At 42.9% G+C, this 13,659-nt stretch overlaps 1 protein-coding gene across 2 annotated transcripts in view; it reads right to left on the minus strand.

Annotated features, from left to right (window-relative positions):
- Positions 1-13,659, minus strand: part of GEMIN5 (gem nuclear organelle associated protein 5) — a 41,109-nt gene that overhangs the window by 26,585 nt on the left and 865 nt on the right. For both annotated transcript variants that reach the window (XM_081092153.1, XM_081092152.1), the window contains exons 2-9: positions 13,070-13,230; positions 12,216-12,397; positions 7,817-7,968; positions 7,489-7,608; positions 5,380-5,509; positions 4,334-4,499; positions 3,022-3,234; positions 2,037-2,122 (exon numbers count right to left, since the gene is read on the minus strand). In XM_081092153.1, the coding sequence (XP_080948279.1) occupies positions 2,037-2,122; positions 3,022-3,234; positions 4,334-4,499; positions 5,380-5,509; positions 7,489-7,608; positions 7,817-7,968; positions 12,216-12,397; positions 13,070-13,230 (1,210 nt within the window). The remainder of the gene's footprint in view (positions 1-2,036; positions 2,123-3,021; positions 3,235-4,333; positions 4,500-5,379; positions 5,510-7,488; positions 7,609-7,816; positions 7,969-12,215; positions 12,398-13,069; positions 13,231-13,659) is intronic.

A 13,659-nucleotide genomic window follows, 5' to 3' on the forward strand; every position in this document is an offset into this window, starting at 1 on the left:
AGCAAATACTTAAATGACATACTATGTAATGATATCTACTAACAAAATCAGTAAGTTTCAAATACACTTTAAACACAGAAAAAATGTTACCTCCCTCTCCCCACCCAACCCGCTCATCTGGTCAGTTTATAAACATTTTCCCATCTCTCCCTCTGAGTTGCCTACTTTACTTAAATGTCAAATATGTTAATATTACTGTAGTTATACAGCAGTGTAAAGGCTATCCCAGTGAGAGGCAGATGGACTAGATAGAAAATGCAAACTGCTTAGCACAGAACTAAAGCTACTGCTAAGCATACACTATCACCATGCAAATGTCTCCACCTCATAGTCCAGTAAAAGACTAATGTAGTTTTAGGTTTACCCTGTCGTTAATACCACATTCTTAAACTAAGAGAAGATTTTAGATAGACTTTAAATAGGGTTTTTTATTGTTTCTTTTTTAAAGAAACCTTGGTCTTAAAAGTGTTTCTTACGGTTCCTGTGGTGGTTAATAATATGTGAGGTGTCAGTCAAAGGCAGGGTGGTTATTACCTTCAGTGCATACTATATTCTTTGTATGACTTTAGAATTCCAAGATTCTGGAACCTATGGCTGAACTAGCTGTTGACTTATTTACTTCCATGTGTCTGACATATTGTTATTATTCTAGACAATAAACGAAAATTTCTTTGGCTAAAGGAAACAGAATAGCAGCTCTGGCTGAATGCCTAAGAAGAATTTGTCCACAGCAACATCCTTCCCCCTAATCATACCTTTTCTAGTGTTATATAGTTTTATTTTCTTAGATGTTTCTTTGAAATAGTTTTTTGAGAATTAAAAATGCGGGGAAGGGGAATTGGAGCCCTGGCTGGCGTTGCCCAGTGGTTAGAGCATCGGCCTGCACACCAGAGGGGGTCACAGGTTGGATTCTGCAGGTTTGAGCCCCACCCCCAGTCAGGGTAAGTGCCGGAGGCAGCCAATCGACATCTCTCTCTCACATCCATGTTTCTCTCTTCTCTCTCTCCTCCCCCTCCTCACTATACTGCCCCCTCCCCTCCCACTCTCTCTAAAAATCAATGGAAAAAATATCCTCGCTCTTTGGGTGAGGAAAAAGAAAGGAGAAAAATAGTTAACTACATGTAGATTACACATAAGTACTTAAATAATCGCAAAAAGGTTAGCACCGCAGTATAATAATTCTCACTTGAAGCAAATAATGTACAACAGAGGTAGGCAAACTTATCCTGCAAAGGGCCAGACAGTGAACATTTTAGGCTTTCTGAGCCATGCTATCTCCGTCACAACTGGTCCACTCTGCTGTGGTACTATGAAAGCAGCCCCAGACAAGATATAAACCAACGAGGATGGCTGGGTTCCAATAAAACTTAATTTAATTTAATTTGTATATGGCTGGACACTAGGTCATACTATAGAACTACTATTTAAAAAATCGAGGGAAAAGGAAATACTTTATATTCCCACAAGTCAGAACCACCATAACCTGAAAATTATTTATTTACTTATTTTTAAAAGAGAGAGAGGAAGGGAAAGGGAGAGAAAGGAGAAACATCGATGTGAGAGAGAAACATCAATTGGTTGCCTCTAGTATACACCCCAACAGGGGACCGAACCAGCAACTTGGGCATGTGCCCTGAGTGGGAATCGCACAGGTGACCTTTTTGTGCACAGGACGATGCTCAACCCACTGAACCACACTGGCCAGAGCTGAAAAATACATTTTTAAAATTAAACCTCGAGTTTTAAGCCTCAGTTTCAGAGCCACACACTCTCACACACACACACTCTCTCTCTCTTAATATAAAATAGTATATAGTAAAGATTGTTCTTATTATAATGGCAAATTCTGAAAACTGTAACAAATAATAGTCATTGAAGAGTCAAACGGTTATATTCCTAATCAGGAAGAAGTTCAGAACCAGACTCCTAAAGATGCTTCCAGGCCAATTTTGATGCATGTCCGGGTTTCTGAACTCAAACTCCATCACTGACATTTTGGTCAATGGCCTAAACAAAGAATCATCTCTTTCTCTTACTTGTTGGAGTAGGTGTCATACAATCCCACTTTTCCGTCATCAGTTCCAAAAGCTAAGCAGCCTTCCTTGGTTGGGTGCCAGCACAGCTACAAAAAATAACATGAGGAAAGAGACAGACTGTAATGGGAATTCTCAGATTATCCTTCAGGCGTTTAAATGGAAAACGTTCTTGCTCTTGGTGTCTTCTAATTTTACAAATTCTCGTTATTTAAAAGAGAAACAAAGAAGTATTAAAAACAAAGTGAGAATTACCGGTAATGTCACCCCCAAAACACCCCATTGCCAGTATTGAACTTTTTGGTGAATAATCTTACAATATATACAACTGAAAAAAACAAAAATAGGTTCAAACATATAAATGATGTACATGATACACTGTTGAGTGGGGATAAAAATGCCAGAACAATTTAGAAAATATGATCCTAATATTAAAATTTTGAAAGACACATCACAAATTGTCAACAGTAGTTCAATGGATTATGGAAATGGGTGAATGGAGTGGAGAAACATTTATTGCTTTTAGACTAAATGGCCACAACAGAGGTCTCACTTTAGAAAAAACAAAAAAATTTATACATGTGGTTTTATAATGTGCTTTCTGTGTTTTGTCATTTGCATTCTTCGTGAGTTATTACCATCTTTTCACATAAAATAAAGATCTGCATTGTTATTTCTAATAGTTTGATACCATTCCATGTGGTTATAATAATTATCTTCCATGAATGCACATCCAGATTATTTCTAATTTCTTACTATTAGAAAACATGGTAACTTGAACAAAGCTTTAACTTTAAATCCTAAATTTGGAGATAATGGGTTTGTTTGGAGAGAATCCTTCACTTTCCCCAGTTGCAAACTCTATTGAAAATACCCTTGAACAACCTGTGATTCTCAACAGAATTCATTTAAATGAAAAGGTATTCTCTAAAAGAGAATTACTGACTTGAAAATAAGTTCACAGTAAGCTCAAAGAGAGCATCCGTACCGCTGTAACCTTGGACTTGACACCCTGCCAGAAATTTTTCACATCATAGTTGTTCTTTATGGAGATTGTATTCCATACACGGATCATGCCATCTCCAACGCCTATGGCCAAACAGCCTGTGTCCACAGGAGAGAAAGCCAGGCTGTAGGCAAAGCCACCGAGGGAAGGCAGGGTCCAGCAGCACTCCAGGGTGGCCATGTCCCAGCATTTTACCTGAAAAGATGAAGAGTTAAGGCCTAAATATAAAAAAGATCAGAGAAACAAGAAAAGGAATCAACATTTCAAATAGGATGGGTTTAGAGAGTAAACAAAGATAGTGTAATTTAACTATTCTAATAGGAATTGGAAAAAGCATGCCTTAGAAAACACACACCCAAAAAACCAATAATAAATTGTAGAGCTCAGAGGGATCTTAGCATACATTTATTCCCAGAGATGTCACGTGAATTCTGAGCCATACAATTAATAAACCAGAACAGGCCTGCCACTTACAAGGTCAGGGGCCTTTCTACTCTATTGTATTAGCACATCAGTGATTTGCTCATTTGGCAAACTCTAAGCCAGGGGTCCTCAAACTATGGCCCGCGGGCCACATGCAAATACAAATATTGTATTTGTTCCTGTTTGTTTTTTTACTTCAAAATAAGATATGTGCAGTGTGCATAGGAATTTGTTCATAGTTTTTTTTTAAACTGTAGTCCGACCCTCCAACGGTCTGAGGGACAGTGAACTGGCCCATTTAAAAAGTTTGAGGACCCCTGCTCTAAGCAATAAAGATGGTCTCAAGATACTGGAAAAAAATCAGTGTCATCTCAAAAAGCAAAATATCAGTATCATACCGATGAGAAGAGCAGTGCTAAGTTTTTAACTGTAACTTGTGTAACAGAGGGACTTGGGAGAAAAAGTTTATCAAATAAGCCTAGCTTAACGGCAAAAGAGTAAGGCCATAGCCTCTTAAAGCCAATTCTCCCTTAGAGAGATTTCACCAAGAGCAGATGATTCTGCTACCGAACTATAGACAAGGATATAATAAAGCCAAAGCACGATGATCTCACATATCCTTCCCTGGACACATCTACTCTTCTTTATCACATCTGCTTCAACAAAAAGGCATCTTGGTGGTTCCTCCCCTGCCCCTACCTCTCTGCTGTTACTGTATTTAGTGCCAATCGGTAACAGTAACTGAAATAGGAACTGGAGGTAAGGTGGGGTATGAATGGAACTGACGGCTGGTTTGAAAAAGCCCTCTAATCCCATGTAAGCCATAAATCACCGCTTTTCCATGCTGAACACAGGAATAAGCTGTCCTTACATCTCTGTCCATCGATGTGGAAAGCAGCAGCTGTTTGTCATCCTCAGTTTGCAACGGACATAAATTAAACACAATTCTTGAATGATTCTGCCCTTCCGCTGAGGCACTAAAGAGGGTATATTTCCGTCTCCAAGACTGAGTGAGATCCCACAGCAGCAGTTCACCTCTGCGAAGGAAAGACAGGCATTAGTTCTCTTTCACAAGCCCTTTGAAAAGAAGAGATTCTGGGCCAGAGCGTGGGCCCAGTTGCAAAATAATTTCTGTTCATTGTTCCTATAAGTAGAGAACAACTCTGAAGTATGCACAGGATATCTCTGGAAGCACACGCAAAAACAAGGAGTCAGTCCTACGGGGAGAGGAACCAAGTAGCTGGAGGAATCAGAGGCAGGACGGTACTTTATCATAGCTTTCCTTCTTTCTGGACCATAGGGCTATACTGGACTACCTTTTGAACAGATTTTCCTAACAGCTTTAATTAGGAAATGCCAAAGGCATTAAGATATAATATCTCTTTTTTGGGTCAGTGAGGGTGGCAGAGGGTAGGGCCATGACTAATGTTTTGGTAAGATTTCTATATGCTTTACCTGTATTATTTCATTTAAAAGCAGGGCCTTTTCGGTTAAATTCACTTTATTATCTCAAGCAACTAAAAGCTGATACTCAAATTTTGTTTACTGAATGGCTCTAATCATCCTAAGAGATAGGAGATCCTATAACCTCCTCTTTTTATATGTGAAGTAATTGAAGCTCAGAAAAGTGAAGGGTCTTGCTCATGAATACACAGCAGGTAAGTCATGGACTGATTCTGAAATTCAATTCTGCCTGAATTCAGAGTCCATTCTTACCCACCAGGCTATACTTATTTGATCTTTTCACAACTCTCTTATTACACAACACAGATATTGATCCCATGATTTTTCCAATACAAATGGCCTATCATAATATAAGCCTCAGCCACTGCTTTTTCCATCTGCAAGTCCAGGAATTCCTGAGGCTAGAGAAGAAAACAAAACATGACAAAGGGCACGACCAGGAAAAAGACTTACCCAAAACAGCTAGATACCAGCTGTGTTGGCTGATCCCTGGGCCAGTGGAGTGTCAACCAAAGGCGCTCCTTAACAGTTGGGTCTACCCCTCCTCTTCTCTTCAGAAAGGGCAATTTCAAAGTCATCACACCTGCAGATTGGCATAAAGTCATTAGCAGCTCACAATGCAGTAACCCCCTCTATCTGCGGCTTCAGTAACCTGTGGGCAGCCATGGTCCAAAAACATTAAATGGAAAATTCAAGAAATAACAATTCCTGTTTTAAATCGCACACTGTTCTGAGTAGTGTGATGAAATCTTGTGCTGTCCTGCTCTGAACACGAATCATCCCTTTGTCCAATGTATCCATGTCGTATGTGCTTCCCACCCGTTAGTCACTTAGGCGATCAGACAGACTACTGTGGTCTCACAGTGCTTGTGTTCAGGTAATCCATTTTACTTAATAATGGCCTCAAAGTCATTCACATACTTATTACAGTATGTCATAATAATTGTTATACTTAATTATTATTATTTTAAATCTCTTATTGTGCCTAATTTATAAATTAAACTTTATTACAGGTATGTATGGATAGGAAAAAACATAAGTCTATATAGGGTTCGGTGCTATCTGAGGTTTCAGGCATCCCGTGGAGCTCCTGGGATGTATTCCTCTCAGATAAGAGGGAAGTACTGTATGTTTGTGGTTTAGAAGTTTGTTAGTTGGTTACTTAGGATTCAGACCTCATTTTCTCTTGGTGACACTATTATGCTTAGTGGTTAATACTAGTCTAGCTAATTTAAGTCAAAGCTTTTACAGGCCGAGGAAGTGAGTTTCCAACTAGAACTGAGCACCCAGGTGGTAGCACAATCTGATTCTCCAAAGTTGGCGGGACAGAGGGTGGGGTTCCTTCTCCTAGCTGTGAAGAAATCCAACGAAGGGGACAAAGCTGGCATTGACATGTGACAGGGAAGTCCCTCCACCCCTGATGCTACTAACCGGTGGCTCTTAGTTTCTACGGAGTATCAGAACCACTGGTGGAATTTCTAAAATTCATAAGTTGGGGCCCAACCCCAAGAGATTCTGATTCAGAAAAATTGAAGACAGTTGTCCCTAAGTGTATTATTTATTTTTTTATTCCTCAGCATCATTAAAGTTTAGAAGTTACCCTTTTGGATGGATTCTTAGCCTGATGTTATCCCTACTTGGGAGAATCAGCCAATGTCCAAAAGCCATCCACAAATCCTAAAACATTCTGTTTCCCCAAATTATGCGAATAGCTACCACTGACTAAGCCCTAACTATGCTACTTGCTTTACAGGCACAAATGCATTTGGACAGATGATAAAACTTCTATGGTTTAAGTAGAGAAAATAGACTGCTATAAAGTGAAAGGTTTGTGTTTACTATACAGGTAACATCCACTCTGCCTGGATCTTCTCTCAATCTTACGGTAAAAGTTCTGCTCAAAGAAATGCTTAGGAAAGCTGAATGACGGAGCTTCTACATTTAAATATGCACGTTTCTAGTGGGTGTATATTATTTATTCTGCATCTGTGCATTAAAAGTTCTTACTCTAGCCCTAGCTGATTTGGCTCAGTGGATAGAGCATCAGCCTACGGACTGAAGGGTCCCAGGTTCGATTCCTGTCAAGGGCACTTGCCCAGGTTGTGGGCTCGATCCCCAGTATGGGGCATGTAGGAGGCAGTTAATCAATGATTCTTTCTCATCATTGGTATTTCTATCTTTCCCTCTCCCTTCCTCTCTGAAATAAATAAAAATATGTATTATTTTAAAAAGTTCTAACTCTAGTGATCTTTTCCATTCCTCTGATCAAGGCCTTGCCAAGTTCCAATATTCCCAGCCTCAGCAAACATCTTATCTCCCATGCCACAGAACGACCCTTATATGAATGTAACAGAAACCCTCACCTCCAACACCAAAGCCGGATGTTAGGAGCACAGAGTTCTAGTCTAGGCTAGGTTGGGAAACAACTTTCTGCATAGAAAAGTAAAGGAACCGCGTTTGACAGATGACATACTCTCAGTACAAGGCAGAATAAACAACTTATGCCTCTCCTGGACCAATCTAGGTTATATCGCAAAAGAAATGATCAAACATCAATCTTACCTCGACCTCGAGAGCAACTCCAGATTCGAATGGTCTGATCTTTGCTTCCAGTGGCTAAGTAGCAGCCTTTTGTTACTGGAGTTTGTGCTATAACTTTCCCATTAGGAAGTTCAGGTTCTTCTAGGATAGAGATGGTAATTTTGTTACACGAAACAGGCACTTATCTCAAAGAAAAAATAGTTTGCAAGGGTTCCAGGATCTTAGCTATCAGCTTTCATATATCTGATCTGCAAAAGTCACATTTTAAATATAATTCAAACGATACAATTCTACACATTGTGTTCCTTAGCTCTAAAGAATACAGAACCCTTCCTTAAATGACGGCTACCTGAATTTTCCTCTTGATTTATGGGTAAACAGTCTTCCCCAGGCAGAGGACACCAGGCTATGGAGTGGATCTCATCATCATGGCCCCGAAGCCTGTGAATAACTTCTCCTTTCTTGCTGATGTCAATTATAACCACTATGCCATCCTTGTAGCTGAAAAACAAGTTGGAAAACATTTTTTTTCGAGTAAAATTTTGCCTGAGGAGTTATTGTGCATTTTTAAAAGTTAAGTCCATTGGGAGTTGGGGAGAAGAAGACAAGAAATGATTAACTTTGTCCTTTTTCTAAAGTGTTCATTTCATGCTTCCTGATTTTTCAAATCCTCCTCCATGATCAATCTTGTAATAGTAATAGTGCACGTTACCTCGCACAAAGCTCAAACGGAAGTGTGCTTAGTTCCAAGTTCTTTTAGGGGCCCAGCAGTTCCTCTAATTACACTCAAAAAACTCCTTCTTTATACCAGCAATCCTGCTTTTCCAACTAGAAATTTAACAAAAGCTGCAGAACTCTTAATTCTAGATCTGGGTATTCCAAGGCTCTATCATTCAGTGAGTTCAAAAGAGGCTGAGAAATTCTAACAGCTTTTTTTTTTTAAGTGGGAAAGTATTTCAGACACAAAGTATCTACCACTCAGACTAAGGAAAAAACAATTATCAATACAGTTGAAGTCCTCTGAAGTCCTCACCCAAACTCTGTCCCTCTCTTCCCTAGAGGGAAATTGCTATTTGTGAATTTTGTGTTACATCATTCCTAGCCTTTCTTTATTTACATTCCTAAATAAAATACAGAATTATTTTATACTAGAGGTCCGGTGCACAAAAATTTGTGCACTCGGGGGGGAGGGGGGTCCCTCAGCCCAGCCTGTGCCCTCTCGCATTCTGGGACCCCTCGGGAGATAACGCCCTGCTGGCTTAGGCCTGCTCCCGGGTGGCAGAGGGCAGGCCCAATCCCTAGGTGCAGCCCCTGGTCGGGCTCAGAGCAGGGCCGATTGGGGAGTTGGAGCGCCGTCCCCTGTCATGCACAGAGCAGGATGATCGGGAGGTTGTGATGCCACCCTCAGTCACGCTCAGGGTAGGGCCGATTGGGGGGTTGGGGCACCGTCCCCTGTCACACTCAAGGCAGGGTCGATGGGGAGGTTGCGGCGCCACCCCCTGTCGCCCACAGAGCAGGGCCAATCAGGGGGTTGGGGCACTGCCCCCTATCACTCACAGAGCAGGGCCCATCAGGGGGGTTGGGGCTCTGTACCCTGTCACGCACAGAGCAGGGCCCATCAGGGGGTTGGGGCACTGGCCCATCAGGGGGTTGGGGCGCTGCCCCATCACGCACAGAGCAGGGCCCATCAGGGGGTTGGGGCGCTGCCCTCTATCACCCACAGAGCAGGGCCCATCAGGGGGTTGGGGCGCCGCCACTCTCATACTCAGGGCAGGGCCGATGGGGAGGTTATGGCTCTACCCTGTCACACACAGAGCAGGGCCGGGGGGGGGGGGGGGGGATTGGGGCGCCGCACCCTGTCACACACAGAGCCGCAGGGCGATCAGGGGGTTTGGGCGCTGCTCCCTGTCATGCTGATCCTGGTGCCGGGAGGCCTCGCGGCTCCGCTGATCCCGGTGCTGGGAGGCATATTACCCTTTTACTATATAGGGTAGAGGCCTGGTGCACGGGTGGGTGCCGGCTGGTTTGCCCTGAAGGGTGTCCTGGATCAGGGTGGGGATCCCCACTGGGGTGCCTGGCCAGCCTAGGTGAGGGGATGATGGCTGTTTGTAGCTGGTCACACATCCTTCAGGGTGGGGGTCCCCACTGGGGTGCCTGGCCAGTCTGGGTGAGGGGCTTAGGGCTGTTTTCAGGCTGGGAGTGACTGAAGCTCCCAACCGCTCCTTTTATTCTTTTTTTTATTTTTTATTCTGGGCCAGCTTTAGCTCTGAGGCTTGGCTCCAGCTCTTAGGCCTCCGCTGCTGAAAGTAGGTTTCTGGCCTTTGCTTACAATGTTGCGATTCTGCTGGCTGAAGCCCGGGACTAAAGCAGGTTTCTGGGGTTTTGTTTAGCTTCTATATTTGTTACATAGTTGCTTAGAGTTGCAGCTCAGAGGCCTGCAGTGGCAGGCGGGGAACGTTGGAGTCCTCCGTCACTGAAGCAAGCAAGCCTCATGTTAGTTTCAAGCTGCCTGGCTTCCGGCTGCCATCTTGGCTGGCAGTTAATTTGCATATTGCACTGATTAGCCAATGGGAAGGGTAGCGGTTGTATGCCAATTACCATGTTTCTTTTATTAGATAGGATACTAGAGGCCTGGTGCACGAATTTGTGCATGGGTGGGTCCCTCAGCCCCGGCAGGCCGTGGGGGGGGGGGGTGGGGAGGAAGGCGGGCGGGACTGGCTGTGGGAGCGTACTGGGGTAGACGCTCAACACAGGAGCTGCCTGCTGGTGGTCAGTGCACGTCATAGCAACTGGTCATTTAGGCTTTTATATATGTAGATTTTAAAACTTCATATAAATATCATGTGGTCTCTTTATGCAGCTTGCTTCCTTAACTCATTCTATTTGTGAGTCAGCCATGATGGCACATGTGACTGTTCCTGGCCAGCCATTTATACTGTTGTGTAGTCCTCCATCATCTGAATATACCTCAACTTTTTTATTCCTTTTCCTTTTGAAGGGCTTAAATTTTTAGCTATTAGAAACAAAAAATGCTGCCATTAATGTTCTTATACAAACCTAACACAATATCTGGTTTGATGCCTAGTAATGAAACTATCAGGATGTAAGATATGCACCTCTTTGCTTTACTAAGAAATGCAAAGCTGCCCTCCAAAGTGTGTGCACCTATTTGCATTTCCTACCTAACAGATACTTCTACAGGGAAAAATACCACTGACAGCTTTATTTCCTTAGTTTTCTCCTTTTATAAAATTTTCCCTCATTACAGCTTTATTAAAAAATGCAATCCTAGAATATATCAATCTTCAAAGAATATGGACTTTGAAAACCACCAAGTTCTGTAACCTAATAGTCAGGCAATCAAGCTCTCAAGAAATAATCACCATTTTGAAGGTCCTTGGAAAACAATCATTCTCATTCAATACTGTGTCTGACTGTACCTGACTCTTCTCTTCTTGTGAATTCCAGCTCATCTTTCAAGATCAGTGTGGTTTAACCTTCTCTGACCCCTGCCTACCACCCTTTCTGCTCCCTCTCTAGTGCCCCCCACTGCACAGAGACTGCCGATCCACAGACCCCTTCCATTTGCACTATTATTCATTCCTTTAAAAACCCTTATCTTCTTGTCCCTCTCTCTCAGGGGTATTTACTCCACAAAACCTCAAACCTGGTTGAATTCAACCATCTTCTTTCTTAACCAGTGTGAATAGTTTAAAGTCATGACCATGATCCTTAGCTTGGCACTCAACAGGGACTACAATTTCCCTCGGTAAGTTCATTTTCCTATTCTCTGAGATGACTTTTCATACCTTCTTCCTGCATCCAGTCCCATCCCCACCGTGAACTTGACTCCATCTCCTCTCTGACTTACGCCTCACTGAGAAAATCAGAAGCCATCAGAATGAAGCACCCGCCCCTTCCAACAGATCTACAAACCTACCCGCACTATTTCCACAGTCTCAGCTGCTCTTTCTACTTGTGACCAATACAGATACAACAGTACTGACCAATGGCTAAGTCTTATCACAGTTCACCCCTGCAACAAGCTCTCCCTCTTCTGCCTCATTTTCATCAGCATAAAAGCACGCCCTTGCTATCTTCTGTCTAATACTCCCTTGACCCCCAGATACCTCTTGGCTTCATGTCTATGCACATTTTTGGGAAACAAACTGTGGCAACGTTGTCTCCATGTATACTTTACTACCTTATACGCCCCTCCCCCGCCTCTTGAATCCTCTCCACTCAGACTTTCTAGTGCTTATCCAGTCTTCAAATCTGAGTGAATGGACATCTTTGGGAGAGAACTAAATAGAGTGGTGAGGGAAGGGGAAGCCCACTCAGGCAGCTCGTGTGAAACCACCTTGGTGACCAATAAGGAGACAGATCCCAATGCCAGGTCACTTTCCCAACCTAGAGGGAGAGCTGAGAACCAGAGAGACAGAGCTGAGCCATTTGATTCTCTGGGAGTAAATGTTACATCCAAGGGCAAGTAAAGACAGAGAAAAAAGTGAAGATGTGAAGAATGAGGGAAGGAAGCTATCCTAGACACCGAGGAATTAACAACAGAGAGTGGAAGAGATTGTAGGACCTGGAGGTCACAGGACTAAAGGACACCAAGGGGTCAGGGGAAGTGGTTAACACCTATAAATGGTTTCCTCTAAGGAGTAAAGGGACAGGAGAGGGGAAAGCAAAGCAATATATGAGCATAAGCACAGATAAATGATCAATACAGATAGAACACTACTTACCCAATGGCTACTAAGTCTTCATGATGAGGTGAGCAAGTAAGGCAGAAAATGGTCCTGGGCTCTACAAAGAGGTGCTGGCTGTCATTTCTGTTAAGCCAGTAACAGAAAACCACTCCTTTTTCATCTCCAGATACTATCAGGTCCTTTACCCGAGGAGACCAATGCAATGCTGATACTGTATGCTTTAAAACAAAACAAATATATTTGCTTCTCACTTGTCAATGCTGAATTTCCACTTAGTTTTTAACCAGTATGAGGCACATTATAGGTACCTAATAAATACTATTAGTACCACTTGTGTAGCAAGACTATACTAACCAAATGGTAGGAGAATTTAGGCTATTGAGGATCAAAGAACCATTTGAAATAATTTCTTTAACAGCTTAATGCAGAGTTCTTACTAAGTTACTAAGTAAGTTAACTGTGTTCCTTTCCAACATTCTCTCAAAAGACAGGTAAATCAAGTTTCATTTACTGACTTATAGTTTATACCAGCAGCCTAAGCAGACAGTAAATACTTTAGATTTTGTGGGCCACATTTTCTCTGACGCAACTATTCCACTCTGCGAATGCAGCATGCAGGCAGCCAATACTGAAGCTGTGAACAATCCTTAAATGAACGACTGGCTGTATTACAGTAAAACAATTTGCAAATACAGGCAGCAGTGTAGTTTGCTGACCTTCGGTTTATAAGTCTTGCCTTCCAAAAATGTCTCTTACAACACAGAGCTCCTTATTTACTTTATGAACACAACTGTAAAAGTTAACTTGCACAAACGAGCTAGCAAAACTAGAAACAAAAGAACGCTTGGCACAGATACGTGACAGTCTGAGAAACCAGTAAGCCGTGGTACCTGATGGAGTGCATGTTCTGCCACAACTGCTTTTGTCTCCACATCCCAGATTTTCACAGTCCCATCATCAGAGCTGGTGGCACAAAGGTTGTATTGACCCGGATGATGAGAAAACGTGAAGCCGGAGACTCTCTCGGTGTGTCCCACCAGCTCCCCTATGACTTCAAGCAAAACCAGACTCCGGGTTAAAGGGCTACCTGAGATTTCTGGCTGAATCAGGCTGTTGTTAGATGCTGAGTGGGATCGCACTTGTTCCATGACATAACAAAAATATCCGGGGACTCACAGTCAAAAACTCCCAAGTGCGGGTACCGGCTCTGCCACGTGACTTTAGACAAGTCATTTTATTTCCTGGGGCATCAGTCCTCTCAACTGTAAAAGGCTGTTGATATTCCCTGATGTGCCCAGCTCACAGGCCGAGGAGCAGCCCAAATGAAGAATGGGAGCCCTAGCTGGTTTGGCTCAGCGGATAGAGCGTTGGCCTGTGGATTGGAGGGTCCTGGGTTTGATTCTGGTCAAGGGCACGCACCCTGGTTGCAGGCTCCTGGCCTTGGTCAGGGGCATGTGGGAGGCAACCAATCGATGTATCT

The sequence above is a fragment of the Myotis nattereri genome (assembly GCF_964212035.1).
Source record: "Myotis nattereri genome assembly, chromosome: 5".
Taxonomy (NCBI): Eukaryota; Metazoa; Chordata; class Mammalia; order Chiroptera; family Vespertilionidae; genus Myotis; species Myotis nattereri.